The sequence below is a fragment of the Anser anser genome, assembly GCF_964211835.1.
Source record: "Anser anser genome assembly, chromosome: 5".
NCBI classification, from domain to species: Eukaryota; Metazoa; Chordata; class Aves; order Anseriformes; family Anatidae; genus Anser; species Anser anser.
The window spans coordinates 17,255,341-17,276,833 of NC_139725.1; the positions used below are offsets into that span (position 1 = coordinate 17,255,341).

Here is a 21,493-nt window from a genome sequence, read left to right on the forward strand (position 1 = left end):
CTACCAAAACACACCAGTAATGCTACCTAGCCAAGCCTTGTGGTATCAAGCACACCAAGGTCATGGCAATGGTCACTTACGGCATTCCTTCTCATCACTGTCATCGAAGCAATCTGGCAGCCCGTCACACTGCCAGGCCCCTGGGATGCAGCGCCCATTACTGCACATGAAGTTTCCAGGAATGTTGCATTCATTGGTGAAGTTATTCCCAGGCAACAGTTGGCTCTCTGCAACAACAACAAAAAAGAGAAACAGAAAACTTTACAGGGTATTCAAAAAAGACAGCAGAAGCAAGATGTTTATCAGTGGTAGAATGAACTTCAGACAAACAGTCTTGACACCAGTTATCTTGTTATATCATCCTACCAGTATCCTACATATAGTACTTGGTAGTACGTCATTCCTTAAATCATGATTTCACCTGTTCTCCATTCACACTCCCCATTTTACCAATTTCTTTCTTGCTGTCTTCTTCCTGGGTACATATATTGAGCCTTCTGTGTATCCTCAGGTTAAAGTGACTTGCTAAAAAAGCTCTCTAATTCCTAAGTAAAATAGATGAGGCTACAAGACATCAGCTCCACACTCCCATGCTTCTGTCAGACCGGTATTTAGCTTGCAGAATTACTTGTTGTTTTTTGTTGTTGTTGTTACCCAAGGGCTAGGAACTATGTAGCACATTGACTAATTCATACGAGCTTTTCAATTAAGTTTCAAACATAGGGCTGTTCGTCAAAGTCAGAACCGAGCTTCTTGGTCTTAGTCTAACGCCCTGCCATACATTTGTCCACAGGCAAGTAAGGCAACTGCACATTAGAAAGGCTGCCAAGTAGAGAGGGTATAGCAGGAGGATCCAAGAGATAAAGAGAATAGATTTGCCTTTGTAACAGCTCTAGCTAGTAATTTTCATCTATTGTGCCTCCAAATTTCATTGTTTTGGGAACACAGATGACAGAAACATAAACCTCAGGGAAGGAAGTTAATGGCACAAATATTTTAATAAGGCAAAGAGATTCATCCACAGGTCCAAAACGCAGCTTGGGCTTGGAGATTGTGCGAGAGGACTGACACTCCCAAAACAACGGCAGCACGAATGGCATTTCAAGCCATTGATCTGGAGGGAAGCAGCAAGACAAGGCAGAGGACGAGAGAAAGAAGATCGTCCTCCCATCTTCCTCTGTCACAGTCCAGACTAGTCCCAGGCAATGTGCTCCAAGTACACGTTCCACCAAAAAACAGAAACAAAACCCTTCCTGGCAGATCATGGCTGCTGGTGCCCACCACGTTCAGGGAAGAGCCTCTCCTAGCTCAATCCTGCAGCACGGAGGGGAAGGGGTTCGGTGCAGACGATACCTATGGAGAACCGTGCTGCTGAAGCAGCATGCCCCTGAGCACGAGGCTCTCCAGAAGCTCTGGACCCAGCCAGGTGGAGACGGCTCCCCCACGGCGTAGTGAAACGCTCTGCCCTTAGCACAGGCAACACTGCTACGGTTTACATCACTGTTTCAAGACATGCATGACAGGAATGCTTCGGAAAGTATTTTTATGCCTATTTCTGCCCCACACAGCGCATTTCCTTTCAAATTTCCTTCCTTGCAAATGCCTGGCTCTCCTGGGATGTTTTAAGACTCTGCCAGCACAGAGCAGACACCTTAATGGAAATTTGCCCTGAGCTGTTGAAAGACAAGGTAATTCAGAAGCAAAGTGGAAACACAGGCTTGTGAGGCAGATGTGGCAACCTTAACCACTGGCCACACACCTCGAGCCATGTGCAATGTTCCTGCTATTAGCACCTTGAAGGAAGAAAGCGACAGCCAGCAAAAAGCAAGCCCAGGCTACGCAGCTGACAATTTAATGTCTTTTTGCTTTCATCGCTTTCATTCCTTGCATCACTGCTCTTCTGACCAAGAAAGAGTGGTTCTGCTCTCTGTGCCGCGATGCAAAGAGGCTGCTTCTGGGTGCGGACAGGGGGAAGCTCAGCTCCGGCCCGGTGACACCCTGCCTGCCCTCAGAAACATACCTGCTCCCAGCAGCAACGCGGCAAGAGCCGTGCCCAGCCCTTCTTCATGCCCCAGTCCCTAAACCAGGGATGAAAATGGTTTGTCCTTGGCTAGTCCTGCAAGGAAATGCTGATCAGATACAGCACCGTCAGTGACAACCCCTGGGCTTCTGCAGTCTTACAGCATCACTGGTAACAACGTGCTGCAGTTTTATGTTCAACCCAGAAGCGGGGGGTGGGTTTTTGCTTTTGTTTTCCTTAAACCTGGGCTTGAACACATTCAAATCCTTCTTTGTATCACTGACCTGTACCTGGTAAGTAATCACCCAGCCAAGATCACCACACTCAAACAGCTGCACAGAAGGAGAAGCTGTCAGCGTTACACAACCTCCTATTAGCAAACCCCCTGCATGCTAACAACACGTCCGCCTGCAACCGCAGGAAACCTCCCCCGGTTCTGCAAAGTGAGGGGCGCCTTCAGCAGATCAAGACACGGGAGAAATCAGGATTTTCTTTGCAATGGAAAGGCACAGCCAATATGCCACACTCTTAACTTTGTTGTAACGTGTCCAAGAGCTTCAGGAGTAGAATCTAAGCTCCTTCATGACTCTTTAAAAAAAAAAAAAAAGCTTTCATGCCAGTTTGGTACCACTGCAAGACTTTTCAGGTAGTTGACAAAACATATTTATCATCAGAGCAACTTTACAAGTTTGCAGATACTACAAATACAGATTGACAAAGCTAATTTCCAAGCTAAGACTAAATCTCTGCTGTAAAGTGAAGGTGTTTCAAGTGTCACAAGGAAACTAGGAATTACCAAGGATTTAGTTCTCTAAAAACCTAAGCGCCTAGGCAGCACCGTTAGGCAATACCATCAGAAGAAGGTGCCATTCTCATTCGTGTTGTTGCTCTTTGCTAGCTTCGTGTCTAATCCTCCTACCTACAGCTCTCCCCTAACCTGCTCTACTTCCATGTGGAAGCTGCACCTCTCAAACTGAAAACCCCTGCTGTCAACACTCCAGCAAGACCTCCTTGGGCAAGCTGCTAGCTAAGGACACATGCTAGGTCTAGACCTGCCCTAACTAGAAAACTGTCTTTTCCCCTCTAAGCATCGCAGTATTCCTGAGACAACGTGATAACTGGATGCATTTCCAAAGACTCTAACACCTCCTACACAGAGCAACCAAAGTTCAGCTCCTGGCAGATCTGCTGCTGCATCTTGCCTGAAAAGCTGTCAACATGAGCTCTGTATCTCCATACTTCTTTAATGAAAAACGTAGACCAAGCCAAATCATTGAAGAATGTTTTAGGTCTCAAAAAGCAAAAGACAATCCCAGAAACAATGCCCCAAAAAAGCTATCAACACCTTTAAATAAAGGCTGTACTCCAACCCTACTAAAGTGAAGGGACCTGCCAAGAACAGATACCAATTTTGTTTAAAATTAAGCTGTTTGTTTATGTTATACAATAAATATATCCTCTAATGCTCTTCTACCATAAGGATGTAGCACTAACATTTTTACTAAACAGGAAACAAAAGATACAGGCAGATTAAGTTACTTGCTGACAGCCCTGTGCAAGCTCTGCTGCAGAATGGAAACACCGAACTCTGACTCAATTCTATTTCAAAGCAAGAGCACTTTCTCTTAAAATACAACCTTCATCTGCTGCTGGAATGGAGTCGCAGGTTACAGACAGAGCGATTTCAGAGTCACAGTCAATGCACCCAGCAACTCGCTACGTGCGTTACTCCCTCTCCAACAAAGTCCACCAGTGGACAAAGAACTGTCAAAGCAATGGCACATGTGGAACCGCTTAAATCCTATAGCTCGTCTCGCTTCCTTTACTTTGGAAGCCTCCTCTATAGGATATGAAAGCCCTCAGGGCCCACAAGGAAATCCTCCATGTGGTCATCACCTCCCAGCCCGCAGGAATGCGATGCTCCTGCCCACTTGCTGAGTGCACGGCCGCTGCAGGGCCCTGGGGTGCTCTCTACGTGCACGTGGGGAGGAGCGGCGGTACCAGCACGGAAAGGACCAGATTAGATCACCTCGTCCATTTTTCTGGAGGACTGAAGCAGAATTCTGATAAGGTCTGTACAGATGTCAGATTCCGTGCAGCCAACTTGCTATACTGCTTGTTGGCAGGGCAGAAATTCCTTCAATCTGGCAGAGCTGGCTTTCCAATAGCTGACATATTTACCCTGCAGCCTCTCTGACTAATTTTGAATTCAACCCAAATATGAGCTGCACGGATGTGTTCAGTTAAGTGAAGGAGGAGGGGAAGAAGGGGAAAGAAGTAGTCCATTTTCGCTGCGCCACACTGCTCACTTTAAAAAGCATACCATCTGGGCTGAATGGAAAAAAAGGGACTCGTGTTTCACTTTGAAGGGGACTGAGTAAGGAAAGCCAATCTGTTTTAGCAGCCACTTCCAAAAATGCTGGCATCTAAATATTTAATACTTGCTAAACAAGAATCAGAGAAAAAATAAATAAATAAAAGGACAAGTCATACTGAACACTTCACACTACATTAACAAAGCAAGTCAAGGATATCTTTCACACCCCCAAAAAGGAACACCACTTTACCTGAAAGCACTCCAGAGAAGTGCACATTACAGAACAGATCACTGCTGATAACACTGCTGTGTCTGTATCAGAAAGTGTAATCAGTAAGAACAGGCAGTCATTCTGGCCAAGGAGCTTTTGAGGAAGAAATACAAGACACTTATGGGTTTAACATCCTCATGAATGATGTCAGTAACTTCAGCCTCTTTGCAGAGATCTGTCACCGAGGATGAAGTGGATGAACTCCGCTGCCAAACCTCTGACATGCCTTTTGTGGGAATCTTCACTGGATACTTTCAATGGATCTCTGTACAAAATTCTCCAAACACGAAGAGACTGATTTTGATCCAGGCTGGTGTGTAACTGTGATGCTGGATGGGTACTTAAGACTACCCGCCTAGCGCACAATGCACAGTATGCTCCATACTTGAATGAATTCCTTCTTTCTTCCTGATCGTTCCCTTGCCTGGTGTAAATCCACACCAGGTTTGATGCCAGCGCATCAGCAATCTGTCCTCACTCTACTGAGATCTGCAACATGTTGTGAAAACAAAATGAGAAAGAGACTAGAACAAGTCAGTAGCTGGAATTTGCAACAAGACGGCATCAAAAAGACATACCTCCAGTACCTGCCCACCAGCAAATAATATCACATCTAAAGATAGGAGTTACTTTAACTTCCTCTTTTGTGATTAAAACCTCAGTTCATGACTTAACGGTTATGAACCTTTCTAAAAAATATTATTTTTTAGTTAACATAGATATATATAGTCTGTTGTGGGTTTTTTTTTGTAATTTTTTTTATTGGAAGAAACTACAGGGATTTTATTTTAAGTTTTCAGGAGTATTTAAACACTTCTCTGTATATCAGTTAAGAAAGTTGTAAGATGGTGTTCTCAGTGCATTGACCTTGGAACAACAGACATGGTTCAATTTTCAGGCGGTCCTTTGTGGAGCCAGGAGCTGGACTCAATGATCCCTGTGGGTCTTTCAGCTCGGGATATTTTATGATTCTAAGATACCTGCAGACTCCAACAAATGCTTTTATATCTTCCTCAGTCGTCTCAGACAGCAAACAAGCAGTGCTAAGTGCCTGGCAGGATATCACAAGACTTGTTTCTTCAGAAACTGCAAAACTATTTACAAATATTTACATTCAGGTCCAGTTGCTTCTGTGGATTTAGGCGCTGAGGACAGATGCATCTTTTCATATTTCTTCATGTTGATATGAAGCATCTGACTCACCAAATCCACATCTCCTTTGCAGATGTCTACCAACACAGATGCATCCAGCAAAGAAATTCAAAAGCTGAGCATGAAGAAATCCCATACATTATGTTTCACATCAACCTCAGTTTAACACATACATGCACAAACTTCACTGGCTACAAAGGTGTCAGCAAGGTAACACCGGTGGAACTAAGGCCGACGTGGTGTAACAGCTCAGTGAAACCCAAGGTACTGACGATTTGTATTTCTGAGATCACACCGAAGTCAGGACTAGTGCAGCTGCCCAAGGTCTGTGACAGTAGAGATAGTCGACCTCTTCTCTACAATTTACCCATTGTTCAAATGAAAATAAGACACTAGCTTTTAAGAGGAATGTCCCACACTGGATCCAAGTACATAGAGCATAAGTGTCCATTAACAGCACCAGCAGATAAGGGTATGTACACTAACAAGAACTAAGTTTATTTTTCATCTCTTACATAAACACCTTTGATATCACCCAAACAATTCTTTGCAGCTGCGTGTTTGTAAGTGCATCTCATAAATCCCCATAAATGCTTGTCTTCAGCATGATTTGCTTTCCTATGCGCTACTGCAAACATACCTTGCCAGAAGAGAAGAAAAACATCCCAGTGCATATTCAGGATGGCTTTGGGAAGTAAAGAGTAAGACAAGCTCTCTCTTGCTCTGCTGGGAAACCATTGACAACACCTGAGCCATCTGTCACAAGTAAAGGACACCTGCCAGTGATTATCTGACAACTTAAATCCCCTTAAACAATTTTAATCCCTACCCTCCCCTATCCTCATTTAAACTGCCTGATGATTACATTGCTTATACAACATTATAAGTTACGAGGGTTATTTGTAAAGACATATTGACAGCTCCACTGCAATACAAGTTCTCAAAAATGTTTCTTCGCTGAAGCAGCAGGTAAGTTAGTGATTAATTCAAGGAACTGCTCACCGTTTAGGTTCAGCTTTCCCTCCCTCAGTTTTCCAGCTGTGACCTCTGAGATGCAATACATTCTGTATCCAGCATTTTCAAGACTTAAAAATGGATCAGGCCTAGCCAAAAACATCAGAAATTCCTACAGCTACTTCTGATTAAAACACTAAACATTACCAAGGCAAACCAAAGTCAGTGCAAACAGCATTTCTATGGAACGGATAGCTTTTTTCAATTTATACAAAAAAAAACAAAACAGTGCTCAGGAAGTCAGTGTGCTAGTGGATGCCCATCTTTGACCCGCTAATTCCTCACAGCAAAAGATACCTTTTATTGAACTAGAGAGAAATAAACACATCACCAGCTCCACCATACATAATATAATAGGGATAGAATAGAGTATCTCTTTCTAAACATCCTACGGTATTAGTTGAGGCAATTGGCACATTCCATATAGCAGGTGGCTGCCATTCAGCACTTAGCCATGTGAAATCCTGAATTAAATATAGCCTTCTAAATCATTCCCTAATAAACAACCACTTGCTTTTTCCTTGCAACACTAAGTGCAGAAGCAGAAAGCGAGCTGAGGTGAACAAGTTTATTTTAATCCTACAGCCTCGGAGGCTGGATTCTATATTTGGGGGACAGGGCATTTCACTGGAGCCCCCGTATTTGTCTGTCTGCAGTGCAGCTGCTTGAGTACACACCAGAAATAATACATCTCCCAGGTCTGTGGGCTCTAGGCACAGCTAGCGTGGTGGAAGAAAAGCAGGCTATCGGCTGTTAGCAGAACAGAGTGAACAAGGACCACATCCACAGCCCCAAACTAGTACAAGTTTCAACAGAAGAAGAGGCAGAACCACTTATTTAGATTACTGAGTTGGGTACACCTTGAAGAAGGAGCATTCCCCAGCAAGATTCCCAGACATGCACCACAACCTCAGAGCAAGATCAATACTCCAAATTTAGGACTGTTTTGTCTTTCCCAGACTCCTCCCCGGTTCAACCCCGAGGGATTTTAAGCAAACTGTGAAAACCATGACTGCACAGCAAATTGGCACACGCACCTACACAGCACCCTCCGTTCCAGAGGATGTTAATTGTTAGAAACATTTTCCCTAATTATGTGTTTCTTTATATTTTCAGAAGAGCATAGCTGTTATCTCTGGGCACTTAAACGGAAAGTTAACACAATACAAAATAATAATATGAAACACAAAGAATATATTCCACCAACCATCCTCTTCAGGTTACTGAACACTCAATCTTTTTTTTTATCATTTCATCTCATCCACAGGTTACCATCATCTTTCACAAAAGAGCAGATGACACTCAGTGGCACAAAGGAGATTCCAGTAGTGCAGCTGAACAAAAGCAGGCGGCCCGCCCAGTGCACGGAGCAGCCCCCCAGAAACAAGCCCAGGGAGAACCGACCGTCTGACAGAAGGAAGCTGACTGCTCAGTGCCACCACACCAGCTCCACGCTCCGGTTCTTAACCAACCCAACTTTGTATAGCTTGATGGGGAGAGCAGCAAAAACAGCAAGAAAGGACCAAAAGGTAAAGACAATTTCTACATTCAAACAAGTCAGAAGCGAAGCTAATCCTATTGATTTTATACCCTTTCGGCACACTTCATATTTTGCTTTTCTTAACAAATCACATATAGGAAAGAATCTAACTTCTCCACGAACCGCATATATAATACTCCCATCACTACGTTCCAGCTACCTTGTGACAAAGCACAACAGTAAGCCACCTCACGGATCACACTAAGAACCACAGGCACCTACACAGGACAGAAAAGTTAATTGTTTCTAGCATCTCAGAAGGGTATTTTATCTTCTTTTGCTCTGCCTCTCTACCTTTGAAGAAAGGCACCTGCACGTACTTTGTCATAATTATACAGCTACGCTGCCAGGCTGCCTGAAGTCATTGCAGCTTTTGCAACGCCTTCATGACACAGCTAGGTGTGTTACCTTCCTCTCAGATGGATTCAGACCATGGTTTGAAGAGACAGTAAATCAAGTTTTACCATAACTACTGTCACATGAATAAAATACCACGAGAGCTTGACACAGTAAAGAACCTGTGAGACTGTTCTGCCAGTTATGCCTTAAAGGCTTGGATTTTATAAGGGGGGCAGAGGGGTAAGTATGCCTTGGTAAACTTTGTGATCACTACAGCATCATCTGTCCTCCCAGAGCCAACACTGCTGTGTGTTATCTAACAGAACAGATAGACTGTCTGAAGCAAGCCTGCGCTATCTGCTCATCTGGTACTAGTCATCATGAAACCACAGCCTAAATTACTCTTATAGGGCACAGACATAAAGCGAGTGTATGAAGTGAGTAATCCCGCTCTTGTTTATGTTCCAAACAACTGGTCTGATCAAATCTTTACATCAACCTCCCCCCATACTATTACAGAAAATCTCAGTTTAGCAGACCTCATGCTCAAGTTTCCAGCCACCACCCTTTGGGAAGGTACAGCACACGTGATTTCCACAGCCCTAACGCCAGCTCCCTTAGAGCAGAGATGCTGGAAACACTTCCTGAAGCGGCAGAAGCGCTGCACGCCCCAACACCAGCTCTCGCTGCGGGGCCGACCTACCGCAGAGGCTGCGGCCACCCTTCTGGGCGGACCGACACCACTCACGGTCGGGGCAGCCTTTACATTCTTTTATCTACAGCAACTCTTCATGTGGAAACTCCCTCCACCAGTCTCATCTCACTGCTTGCTCTGCTGATAAGATATGGTAAGAGAAATGTACTCATGGTCCACCTCGTGATAAGATTTCCAGGCCGATTCTTTTCTCCTTTCTTCAAGAGCAGGAAGTCAGAGGACTAATCTTGCCTGGCCTACTGATAGGGAGGGGAGAAAAGAAAGTCTCCCATCAACAGATAAACATCTTAGAGGCGGGAAGAATACTACCACTGAGTCTTAGTTTATTCAAGGATCTTCCTTCCCTAAGAAATTAAACACACGCTTGCCTTTATTTCACAGACCACTGAGACAACTACATTCTGTCTGCAAAACACAACAGAACATAAAATTTTAAAATGCTCTCGCAGTGCAGGGCCTGATCAGTCACCCATAAATCAATCCTTTAAATATTCATGTGTGATGAAACCAAACTGCTACATACAGATCTGTATATAGTCACTTTCTGCTGTTATGTCTAGGTTCAAGCTACTTGTTCTCCCAGCAAACACAGCCCTCTTTGTTTTACGTTTTCCTTGGCAGCAGGACGCTTCCGACAGCATCACCGAGTGTAAATCATAAGCTTGTGTAAACCGGTAGGGACAGCTGTCAGAGCGGGACAGTAAATCTCGTACAAAGTGAACACTAAGATTAAGAAAATAATAAAATACATTGTTCAATTAAATGATGGGAAGAAAAAAGAAGAACAAAGCTCGAAGGGAAATTATATCTGGAATTTTGATGAAGGGCTGCAAAGCCTGTAGGAATCCCATCAGTGTAGTTTGGGTACATGCTTTTGAGACAAGTAGGTAAAGAAACATTTTTCAAACACCGCTTTAGCAGGTCTGCATATCCAGAGAAAAAGTGAACTCAATGACCAAAATTAGCCAAATGTAAAGAAATAGCCTGTAACAACAAACCTGACGAATGGAAATTCCATTTAACAACAGGGGCTAAGATCTTTTTTGCTTTGTTTTCCTAACAATTGGAAGGGGCTAAGTTTAAATTCCCTCACACAATATTGCATTGTCAATAGAAATAAAATTTAAAAAAACAACACACCTACCTAGAACAATTGGGTTTAAGTTTCCCAGTCACAAAGTCTGAACTACTATATTCAAAGATCAAAGGTTTTTAATTGCTGTTTGAAACTTACTTCTACAAGGTTGGTTGTTGGGTTTTTTTGCACTACACAGATGCAACAGGTCATAAAAGGCTGCTGTTAACCACATTTTCTTGCTTAAAAACATGTATTGAATTACCTGTACTTAGGGACTTTCACAGATGATTATTAGCAAACTCTAGGACGTCCGGCCTTACTAGCTGAACAGACTCTGTTAGGTCTGGCTTACACCAGACGTAAGAAAAATCCTACGGCCATTCTGTCTGGAGAAAACAACTTATTTCAGTATTAGTTTATTTCCCCACTTTCAAGTGCTAGCTCAATCTGTGCTGTTGTGCCATGTAACGGTAACTTAAACAATGCTCCTATGAGAAGTAATCGCAAGGAGGGGGAACAGTTAACTGTGAACCTTTGCCAGTTACAGTGTAAAGGACAGTAAAGAAAACAAACAAAACAACTCTTATTACAGATGCTCTAGGAGCATTTCACTACATCGAATGGTTGCAGTGTGCTGTAATTTACAGGCATAAAAAGCACTGTAGAAGTTCAGCACTGGTAGCTCATACTGGTAGTACTAGCCCTCTCTACACCCCTGCATACGACAGCAACAGTGCCTGAATTTACAATAAGAGATGAACATAGGAGAGGAAAGGAAACGAAAAGCAGTAACAAAGGAGAATGCTGATCTGCTCCATTAGAAGGATGCTAGGGAGATATCATTTTGCCCCTTCTCCATCAAATAGTCACTCGGCACTCATAAAAATGTTTATTATTTCTGCGCTCCTTTCTCCCAGAGCATCGTACACAGATCCACACACAGAATCAACCTCTGCAAGTGAATGCAATTTAAGTATGAACTACACATTGTAAATGGCTCAGAGAAACTGATGACTAGTAAGCAGAAGAATGTTTCTCCCACCAAGGAGAACAAAACAACTTGCGCACCTCCAGAGACCTTAGGCTCCAAATACGGCAAAGGATGACATTACAGAATGATACTGGTCAGTGGCAGAAGCATGATGGCAAACCTACCGTAGCTGCTTCTTGTACACAGCTGTGATTAGCTAGCTAAAGGTACATCTTCTCAACAGCTTAAGCTGATCTGAATCAGAGCTCAGTAGCCCCTGTCTTTCCCCATTCCCTGGCTATAAACTCGTCTTCCCTCTTGATATCCTGTTCCGCAAACTCCTATACAGGTGGCAGCAAGCCTGAATGAAGTTATCACAAAAGCCTTTAGTTCTTAGTTCTGCATTTTTCAACCCCAAAGACATCACTCAGTCTAATAAATTTGCTTGTCCTTAAGAACCGTGCTACAATTTCTTCTTTAAGCAGCGAGAAGTTTTCAAGAGCAATAATCGTTTTGGCAGCTGCGTATCAAAATCTCTTCCCCAGCAAGGAAGAAAGCCACGTGCCAGAAGCAGACGAGCTGTGCTGTGTCCCAGTAAGCACGTAGGTGGAGGAGGCTGGTATCCCACGCTGATATCTTACCCAGGATGACAGGTATGCTGAGAGGGGACCGCGCAGGGCTCTGAACGCGAACTCGGTGTAAGCATGAAGTGAATCAAGAGGTGGGAGAGCAAACAAAACCATGAATTTCTGATAATATTCTCCTATAATTTATTCACTTAGGACTTGACCGCATGTCAGTGAAGCACAACTGCAAGGGACAGTAAGTGGCAGCGGGAACAAGGGGAGCACTGTGGCTGCGGGCCAGCAAGAGAAGGGCACACCTCAGGGCCCAGCAGTGAAGGAGGCTCTGCAGAGGCCTTGTCCCAGACAGGCCAGGAAGGAGGCCAGGGCGACAAAACAAAACAGCAACAACGTCCTTAACAAGAAAGAAAAAGCCCATAGCCTCTCACTCAACAGCACGGAGCTAATTTCCAAGTGTGAGGAGATTGATGACAGATAACCAAGATTTTAATCTAAGCACAGAGAGAGAGATCCGCAGACTTCCCTGCCCCAGGAAGGCAACTCGGCTCTTGCTTTGAAGTCTTGGCCTACGAACAGAAAACAAGGAGACCAGAAACCTCTCTCCTGAGGCTGCTAAAAAAGTCTGGAAGAGGAACAAGAATGTTTTTCCAAACAATACATTGAACCAACTGCTAAAGTTAGAGGACCAGTTAGCAGAAGGCAATCAGAGCTGAGGAAAGGCAACAGTTTAAGAAGAGCAGAGCGACCGTACTATGTGCCAGTGGCAGCACACTACCTGTGGAGACAGGGCAATGCTGGTCCTGGAAAGAAGCATCAGCTGGAAATAGAGGTAAACCTCTTCAAACAGGAATGTAAATCCAACAGAGAGAAGAGTTAGACCAAAAAGAGGCCAAACGTGAACCTGGAAATGCCACATGACCTGGGTGACAAAACACGGTGCAAAGGGAACTGAGAATATCCTTGAAGCTTCAAGGAGAAAGGCAAACTGTTCCTCTCCAGTGCAATGATAACACAGAAACGGACAGAAGCACCTTTCCAAAAACTAATTCTGAAGTAACAAGCAATAATAGAGCCTTGACTTCAGAGGATCACCAGGTTGGGTTATCAACAGCTAATTTTCAGTCACCCTGTACTGAAAATGTGACAAGCCATGGCGCAGCCAACACCAGCACCCTTCAGACCATCTAGGACTTCCGCATCGTTCTCACAGTGATATTTTAGAGATTGCTGCTCACATACTGGTTTGATTCATCAGCAAGATATCATAAGGCACAAGTCTCTTCAAACATCATGTCCCAGGTCTATCCAAAGAGACTTAGCTTTTACTTTAGACTTGAGAGGTTTCTTTTATAAAAGGTGGTGCACATTTGCCTCTTACTGGTAGCTCTGGTCATGTGTCCTCCACTAAGCAAGCCTCAGAGCAAGTTAAATGGGAGAATAAGATGAGACATGGGAATGACAGATGTATACAACTGGTTATTTAGTTGAAGTTGGGAATTTCCCATAATCACTACCAGAGACCTAGAAAATAATCACTTCAAGTGAAAAATAACAGTTTTTACAACCACCTATCTAAAATGTGATTTTCTCCCGTTCAGAGTTCTTTGATGTGCTCTATGCAGTTATAATAAAAATATATACAGAAGATAAAGCGACTCAGAATTTGCTTCATGGATTAGATTTCTGCTGCTTTCTATAAGCAAATCAATAACAGAAAAATAAATGGCATTTGCATTTTGTCAATGGCAAACATGCTGTTAGGAAGATAGACAGCAGGGATTATATTGAAGTGAGAGGCTCATTCCTTTCACATGAGTTTAGTTTCACCTTATCTATTTCACTTATTCACTGTACCAGAAGCTGAGAGGAATTATGTTTCTCCATTACAGTGGAGCCCGTGCAGTGCCTCCAGGCAGAGGGGATGTTAATGTGGGGTGGGCAGCGTGGGTGTGCCATCTTTTTGTGAGGCAGTTGTGACCGATTCTTCCCAGCAAATACTGCCACAGCAAGACACCATCCATGCACACCATATATTACAAAATGCTTTCAAGCTTGCAGTAAACTCCGGTTTGTCTGCAATACATGCAGTTATGGATTTTGGCTCTTTCAACAGTTGCTACGTTTAACGCTACAGAGAGGAGTGAAGAATACTGGGACAAAGATGAGCAGAAAAGATTTAGAATAAAGCATAAAAACTTTCAATGCATGCATGAGAAAATTGAACGCTCCCCCTAGAGAGCTGGAGGCAACTGTGGCAGAGCTCTGGCCCAAGTCTCTGGAGCCACAGAAGAAACAGTTCAGAATTTAGTCTATGTGATGTAACAGCTTTCTTCTTTTTCCACTTTTCTTCTGATTCCTGCCAACTCCATTTGCTTTATTTCTTAAAATCCTCTGAACAGTATCCAATAAAGAAAAGTAGTACCTGCTTCTTAAATACTAATCCTTGCCTCAGAAAAAAATAGTAAGAAAAGAAAAGAAAGTTATGCTACCACACTCAAGGTGCCTATTAGACAAAAAATCCTGAAGAAAAGTCTCATAGTACGCTCCAGCTAAGGAAGAATTATCCATATATTTTGGGTGCCTCACTTCAACCCCTCGCAGCTTCCAAACCTGGATGTGTTTTAGTAGGATGGACCAAGAATGGGACAGACAGTGAGTTAACACAAATTATCAAGTTTCGGGTTAACTACAAAACCATTCTCACCTTAAGACTTCACTCAACATTTTTTGCATCAGGTATTCTTAAACGCGCCAAAGCAAAACACAGGGAATCTCTCAAACCTTGCTGTAACTTCATGCATCATTTTGCTGGTTAAACGATCCCCAAAAGCTCCACCTTCCCCCTGGCATCTGTCGTATTCATGCAGGCTGCAAGGAGTACTTTCCAATGAAGCTGTGGCAAAGGCATGTCCTGACACACAACACCAAATTGGCAAACGCCAGGAGCTGTGAAGCAAACTGACGAGCTGTGGAACTGCCTGCAGTTTCAGGTGGGGCCTGGAGAGAACAGACTCATGAATTTTGCAAAAACTTTCAACAAATCAAAAGTCAATAATATTATAGGGAACTCAAGATACCTTGGCAGAAGACATGGCTTCTAAATATTCAATATTAAAGTTTTTGTTCTCAAAATGCCTATCTACTTGGTTCCATAACAGGATATGCTTAGTTTCAGACAAAAGCGAACTGAGACTTGGGATCCACTAAGTTTACAGATTTCCCAATCTTCTCTCAAGGTTCTAGGAAAGCAGGTGTTATCACTTGCGGTAGCTCCTGAGATGGACCATAAAAAGGGTTCCCGAATGCCTTGATGAATACGCTAATGAAGAAGCAGTTTCAGCATGTTGCCATTAGGGGTTAATTTTTAATTCTGCATCTCATTGGCTTAGCTGGGCATTGCCATAAATACCAACCCAGCAGATATAATTGCAAAGCAGGTGTGTTTGGCTCCAGTCACTCTAGCCATTTAGTGGCAATGAACGTCTGAAAATTGCAGGGTGTAAATTTAACTGGGTGGGTCTCACACGTTGTGTTTATTTTACTGGTAGACAATGTTATTTGATTAATCAGAATTAAAAGAAAGGTATATCACATTTCAGGAAAGCTTGTTTATTTTTTCTCCTACCTCTGGTTAGAAATAATAACAAGAAAAACCACTGTATTTACTGCATAATGACAAAGGCAGCACGGCTTGTGCATTGCTGAGTTTCAACAGTAATTTCTTTTAGGTCAATGAGCAGAGAATTGCTTGTGCCGAGCAATGCCAAGATTTCTGCAAAGCAGCTATCAAATCTGGGAAAGATGAGGCAAGAAGGAAGAGACAACTCTGCGATAAAGGAGAACCTGAGCATATTTTCTTTGTAACAACCGTGTTCAAACCAGTAACTGGCTAGCTCTGACTAAGGCTCTCTGCTACCACTTACACTTTCCTTCCTGTCCTTCCCACACATTACAACACATTACAAGGAATTCAGAAGACAATGAGAACTGTACATAATGGATGGTTTAAGGGCACTCTGCAGGTAATCGTGCTAGACTGACAGCCACCGCCAAAAAAACACAGACCGCCAGCAAGCCTCTCACATCCCACTTGACACAGGTGGGCAGCAGCAACGACAAGGCAAAGCGGTCTCGTGCCTCTGCATTTCTGAGAGCCATCACATCCGAGCATCGCTGCTGTCACAAGAACTCATTTTTTCTCAAGACAAGAAAAAAAAAAAAAAGCTTGGTAAACTAGGTCCATCGATACTGATGTTTTCTCTCTTCTCTGAATCTGCTTCATTAGGATCACAGAAACCAGCCTCACGGGTAGGGTGCAAAGCTCTCTGAGGTAGTAGACCCTGCTGTGACTTCTGAAAATTAGTTAAAAGCTTAAGGAAGAGATCCAATACTTCAGGCAAGATGCAAGGCAAATAGGAAAAAGCGAAAAAGAGCAGACTTAAGCACCAGCAATTTTCCTCCCACAAAGGAAGTAGGAGGGGGCTTTCATTTAGCACAATTAGACAATCTTTCCTAAACTTACCTTTCACTTCTACTTCTGTAACGTGCTAGTGACACAAAGTGTATGGAGATCAGTACTTAAGCACAGAAGTCAACATTACAAAGTCAAAAATATTTGGTTGAGATGAGGAATCCTGCATTTAGATCATACCGACCACGAATTAGGGATCTTTTTTAATCTTATGTGGAAAAAAAAAAAATGTCACTGTCCTTTAAGATGCTTCCAAGAAGGGACACTCTCCTGTTAAACATTCCTTTCCTTATTGTCCTCAGAAACACTAATGCTGTGTGACACACTGCCACAGCAATTCAACAGGATGGCTACTCCAACCGTGACGTTAGTGGAAGACAACACACGACACTGCCCAGGGCACGGGACAAGCACAGCCAGGAGACAGCGACCTGGCTGGACAACCTGCGGCCCCGTGCTGCACAGCAGGGCGGTTGCTCTGCGCCCAGAGACCCAGCCTGCTCCTTCCCGACAGGCCTTTGCTGGCCTGCATGGAAGAGGATGCTCCTTGGTTATGGTAATGTGGAAGAAAATTCAAGAACTAGAAGTGCTGAGGTTTATGAAAGACACCGACAACTCACCCCGTTCTCCTCTTCGAGTGTGGAGGAAAGCCTGTCTGCACCTCGCACCACTTCGGCTGGAAGGGGCTCCTACCACCCTGGCGACTGGCACACAGAGGAGAGAGTCAAAAGTAGCTTCCTTCAGCAGTGCCTCATTAATAATGTAACCGCTAATGGCCATGTAACTGCAGTATCTGCAGGAAAAATTAACTGCACGGTTGTCCATTATACTGAAGCACTGCTCTTCTACTCTTTGCTTTCTGCTTAAGCAACAGGGCTTCTCTTTTGTTCACGGGTTAGTCCCTTCAAGAAAGGGCTAACATGTGAAGGTCTATTAATAAACTGAATTCGTTTTACTTAAATGCATACCACTCAAAAAGAAAAGAAAAGGCAAGGTGATTATTACGGGTCTTTCCCATCTGCCTAGCCTCCTATGCAATTAATTTTCACATATTCAAACACAATTCAGTCTATAACATGGACGTGCATAAATCTTTCCTTTCTATATCCTGTGGACTAGCTGAAAAATATAAAGGGAAAACTAAGATAGAGAAAACGTAATGCAATGCTAAAACTTGTCCAGGACCCTAGCATCAAACAACTTCTTTCTTGGTAAAGAAGTCACAGGCTGTAAGTGCCCTATGCCATATTCATGTGCTTCTTTATATGAAGCAGATGAGACAGCTTAGCCAGCAACACTTAAATTATCCGCTAGCTCTTTACATTACGGCTTTATTTCCTCCAGATTTCCAGAGAGGCAAATTTAAAAGGAATACTCTGAGTACTGACTACATGACAACTAATGACCGCAAGAACAAACCTAACCAACGTGTTATCACCACTGAACAACACAAGCTAATTCTGCACGTGAGCCTAAAGAAGGGGCACCTCAACGTCTGCAACACAACATTATCCCAAACATGAACGTCCTCAAGCTGATGATAAACGTTCTTTCTTCCTTTCCACTGTCGCTATCTGAGTGCCCATGGAGTATTTCTCAGTACGTTTCAGATAACCCTGCAACCAACGTGTTTCAGGAAGGGCCAGGCCACGCTGACACAACAGGCTCCTGTACCTGGAGTGACGTTTCTCATCAGGCCCAGACGTAGCAGATCGCCACGTCGTTCAGTGTCTGCTGGAGCGGGGTGACACCACAACCCCTCCGGTACGTCAGCATGCAGAAACCCAGCCACTGCTCCCCGTCCACCAGCCCACCTCAGGATGCCTCCTCCCGTTGCACCGGTCCTACGCTGCAGTTGCCCCTTTGAAGCCATCAGAGTCACACTGGAGAAAAGGAGCACAGAGACAAGCATTCTGCTTGTGAAAAACGGAGGCTTAAGCCATTGGTACTCAGGCTTTAAAATTACTATTTTCCTCCCTTCTCAATTCGCTGCCTAGTGAAGTCCGCAATAAATCTTTCCGTGAGTTTTTAAAAAACATAGCTTTAGGAACACACCGCGCAGGCGCATGCCTGCTTGCAACATCCCAGCCACACCAAATTCAAGTCAAACTCCAAGTTTTAACAACAGCTTCACAAGAAGCAGCAGCACCTTTTATGTCCAATTATTCTCTTCTTCCTCTGAAGAGAGGTAAGAGTGACACTGTGTGAAGAGAACAAATTACAGCTGGCTAAAATGATTAACTTCTTTCCGTTTCAATGAAATTTCATCTTTTGAAATATGGTTTTAGAAGCCAACATTTTTTAAAGAAAACTTGCTGACTGGAAATTGAAGAAATGAAGTAATCTTTAGGAAATCCCACAAAGCAGCTTAGTGATGCTGATGTTCTTTCCAGCCCTGTCATTTCAATGAAGTTTAAAGACACCAGAACACCTGAAAACAAAAAGACTCATTTCTGAGAATCAGGTTGTCGATAAACAGGGAGTTAACCCACTGAAATACATTCATGTAGGCTCATTTGAAGAGCAGAAGAATCTGGACACGCAGCCCCAAAAACGTACAAAATAATAATAAAATAATTCTCGATATGTGTTTCAGATAGAGCTAAATCTGTTTGGAATCTATGTAAGTTCATAAAAAAAAAAAAAAAGCAATACATTCCCTTCCAGGGCCTCCTGGGCAAACCAGACTCAGATAAAACACATGCTCTGGAGACTGTGCTATTTATTAGGCCGTAGCACAGCCTTTGGGAAGGATTCACATGGCTGAATCCTACCCAGGTGCTAAGTAGTTAGGATTCTCTACGATAAAGACAACGCCCTGAACTAAAAGTGATCAGAAGATAATGTGATTCAAGTCCTGTTGTACCTGCTTACCTTTGGACAGGACAATGAACCGGGAAAAGAAAAAAAAGCTTACAGCAGGACTAGGGAATAAACTTCTCAGATAAACCAGAAGTCCTTTCCCACCTCTCATTTCTAAGCATGTAAGACTGTCACACCGCACCGCTTCCTCATTTTTATTTTATTCCATACCCTACACGGTACAGAGCCTACCCTATGCTAACAAAAACAAGCACCACATATTTTCCTGGACATCTATTTTAAAGTTCCCCTCTCCAGCATCCAAACTGCTGCCAGAAGAGAAACCTGCCCTTCTCCACGCTGGAGACTGGAGGCACTTGCCCTTTCACGGCTGGGAAACGCTGACGGCTAGGAAGGAGAACCTGCCTAATTCCCAGCCTGTGTCTGATGGGGGGGATCTGAAATGCAATCCTCACAAAAATAGGGCAAAAAACAACTACAGCTGACATCTACCCCAAAATGATAAATTCCTACTTTGATGGAAAACCATCAGAAATAGCCCACATGATTCAAAGCAGGGCTATTAAAGTGACAACTGAAACAGCCTTCTCAGCCACACTTATCGACAACGGCATCGGACCAAGTGGTAGAGCTTTAAGCACTTTGAGCACCAGCAGGAAGAATACTCATCAGTCCAGGAGGAGCCTCTGTATATGAACAAGCGAGAGAAACTGAGGTGACTCGCAGTGACAGCGTGTGCCATGTGTGCAGGTCTGAGCCCTCGACTCCAGCCTGCCTGCAGCCCAGCCCTTCAGGGATGCTACAGATTCAAAAACATCCCCGACTCCATTTGATGCCGTTTGCCTCATCCTTTTTGCAAGCTCCCCAGCTTTATTGTGGCCCTGGGGCAAAGCATCCAGGGAAGAAGAATGAGAAGGCACGTGGACAACTCCCCTGTGAAGCATCTGCCAAAGCAGTGGAGTCAAGCTGACAGGGGACGCTTCCATTTCCTCGCGTCCTACTTACCAAATCAATCAGAAACCAGCTCCAGCAATTAAGTGGTAATGAATTATTGATACCACTCACTTTGAGGAACTGAGCACTTACCAGCGTTTATGAAACCAAAGCGACTGAGGTGGGTAAGTGGCACCGCCATCTGAAGCAAGGCACGAGGAGGCAGACAGCAAGCAATCCGCCTCGCGTCACGTTACGCCTGCCAAGGATCACCGTTATCTCCGGGATGTTATCTCAGCTCTGTTTGTACATGATCACACAACACCCTGATTTGTGTCCCGCTCTACCCATTTGTAAAAAATTCGCACTTCAGAGAGGCACTGTGAGTGCTTCGTGTACAAAATTGAGTAATTTCAGTAACTACTGCAACCTACCACTTTTTCAGAGGAAAGAGAAGACTGTTGTTCAAAGGAAAAGGCAGCAGAAAGGGAAGGCAGGGAAAAAAACACTTTTAAAATGTGATCTACAACATATGTTCAGTGGCAGGATTTGCCCTGAGGAAGCAAAGGTGGTCTTGAAGCCCTACTATTTCAAGAAACTTCAAGCCTGTGCAGAGCATGCCTGCAAATGAGCTTCTTTTTTTTTTTTTTTGCTAATGCAAATAAATTCAACTACAAGCCCAGTAGAAAGACAAGGAATTGAGTCTTGGATTCAAAACACTCTTGCCAGCCACTCGAGGCTGCCAGTAATGCCACACAGGCCCGTTTCCATTGTTAGTGCATAAAAGTAATGTAGGAAAGAGAACTCAGGCCTCTCTCACCACACCTCACACCTGATCCTTCCACTGATGCCATTATTTAGTTGTACCATTAAAACCAAACAGGCAGGGGATGGCATGGACATTCACCTCACACTGTGTTATCCAACCTGTGGAGCTGACAGCCCCACATACTGTCTATGCTCACTTATTTCAGCCTCTCACTCCTGGAGCCTCACCCTGAAAAGCAGCACGAAGCTGGGCCAGGCACGGATTCAGCCCCTCACGCCGGCAGCCGCATCTCATCTGACCCGCGTTAAACAAGCGCTGGTGTAACGCGAGTGTGCCGCCTCCTAATCCGCTCCCCGGCAGGAATGCCAGCGATGTGAGCTCCAGGAGGAGGAGGATTAATGTCAGGACTTGCGGCACAGCCCAGCCTCGCCAACAGGATCCCTTTCAGGAAAGGGCAGCTTTCTGGGTGGAATTTGAGAAGACTGGAGACAGGGTTC

At 43.9% G+C, this 21,493-nt stretch overlaps 1 protein-coding gene across 5 annotated transcripts in view; it reads right to left on the reverse strand.

Annotated features, from left to right (window-relative positions):
• The window catches only part of LDLRAD3 (low density lipoprotein receptor class A domain containing 3), a 121,447-nt gene that overhangs the window by 77,406 nt on the left and 22,548 nt on the right, over window positions 1–21,493 (reverse strand). For 4 of the 5 annotated variants that reach the window (XM_083837388.1, XM_083837385.1, XM_083837387.1 and 1 more), the window contains one exon: window positions 81–227. In XM_083837388.1, coding sequence (XP_083693514.1) covers window positions 81–168 — 88 coding nt within the window. In that variant the 5' untranslated portion in view covers window positions 169–227. Of the gene's footprint in view, window positions 1–80; window positions 228–14,704; window positions 15,920–21,493 lie in introns of those variants that run through there. The other variant, XM_083837389.1, reaches the window with a different exon arrangement.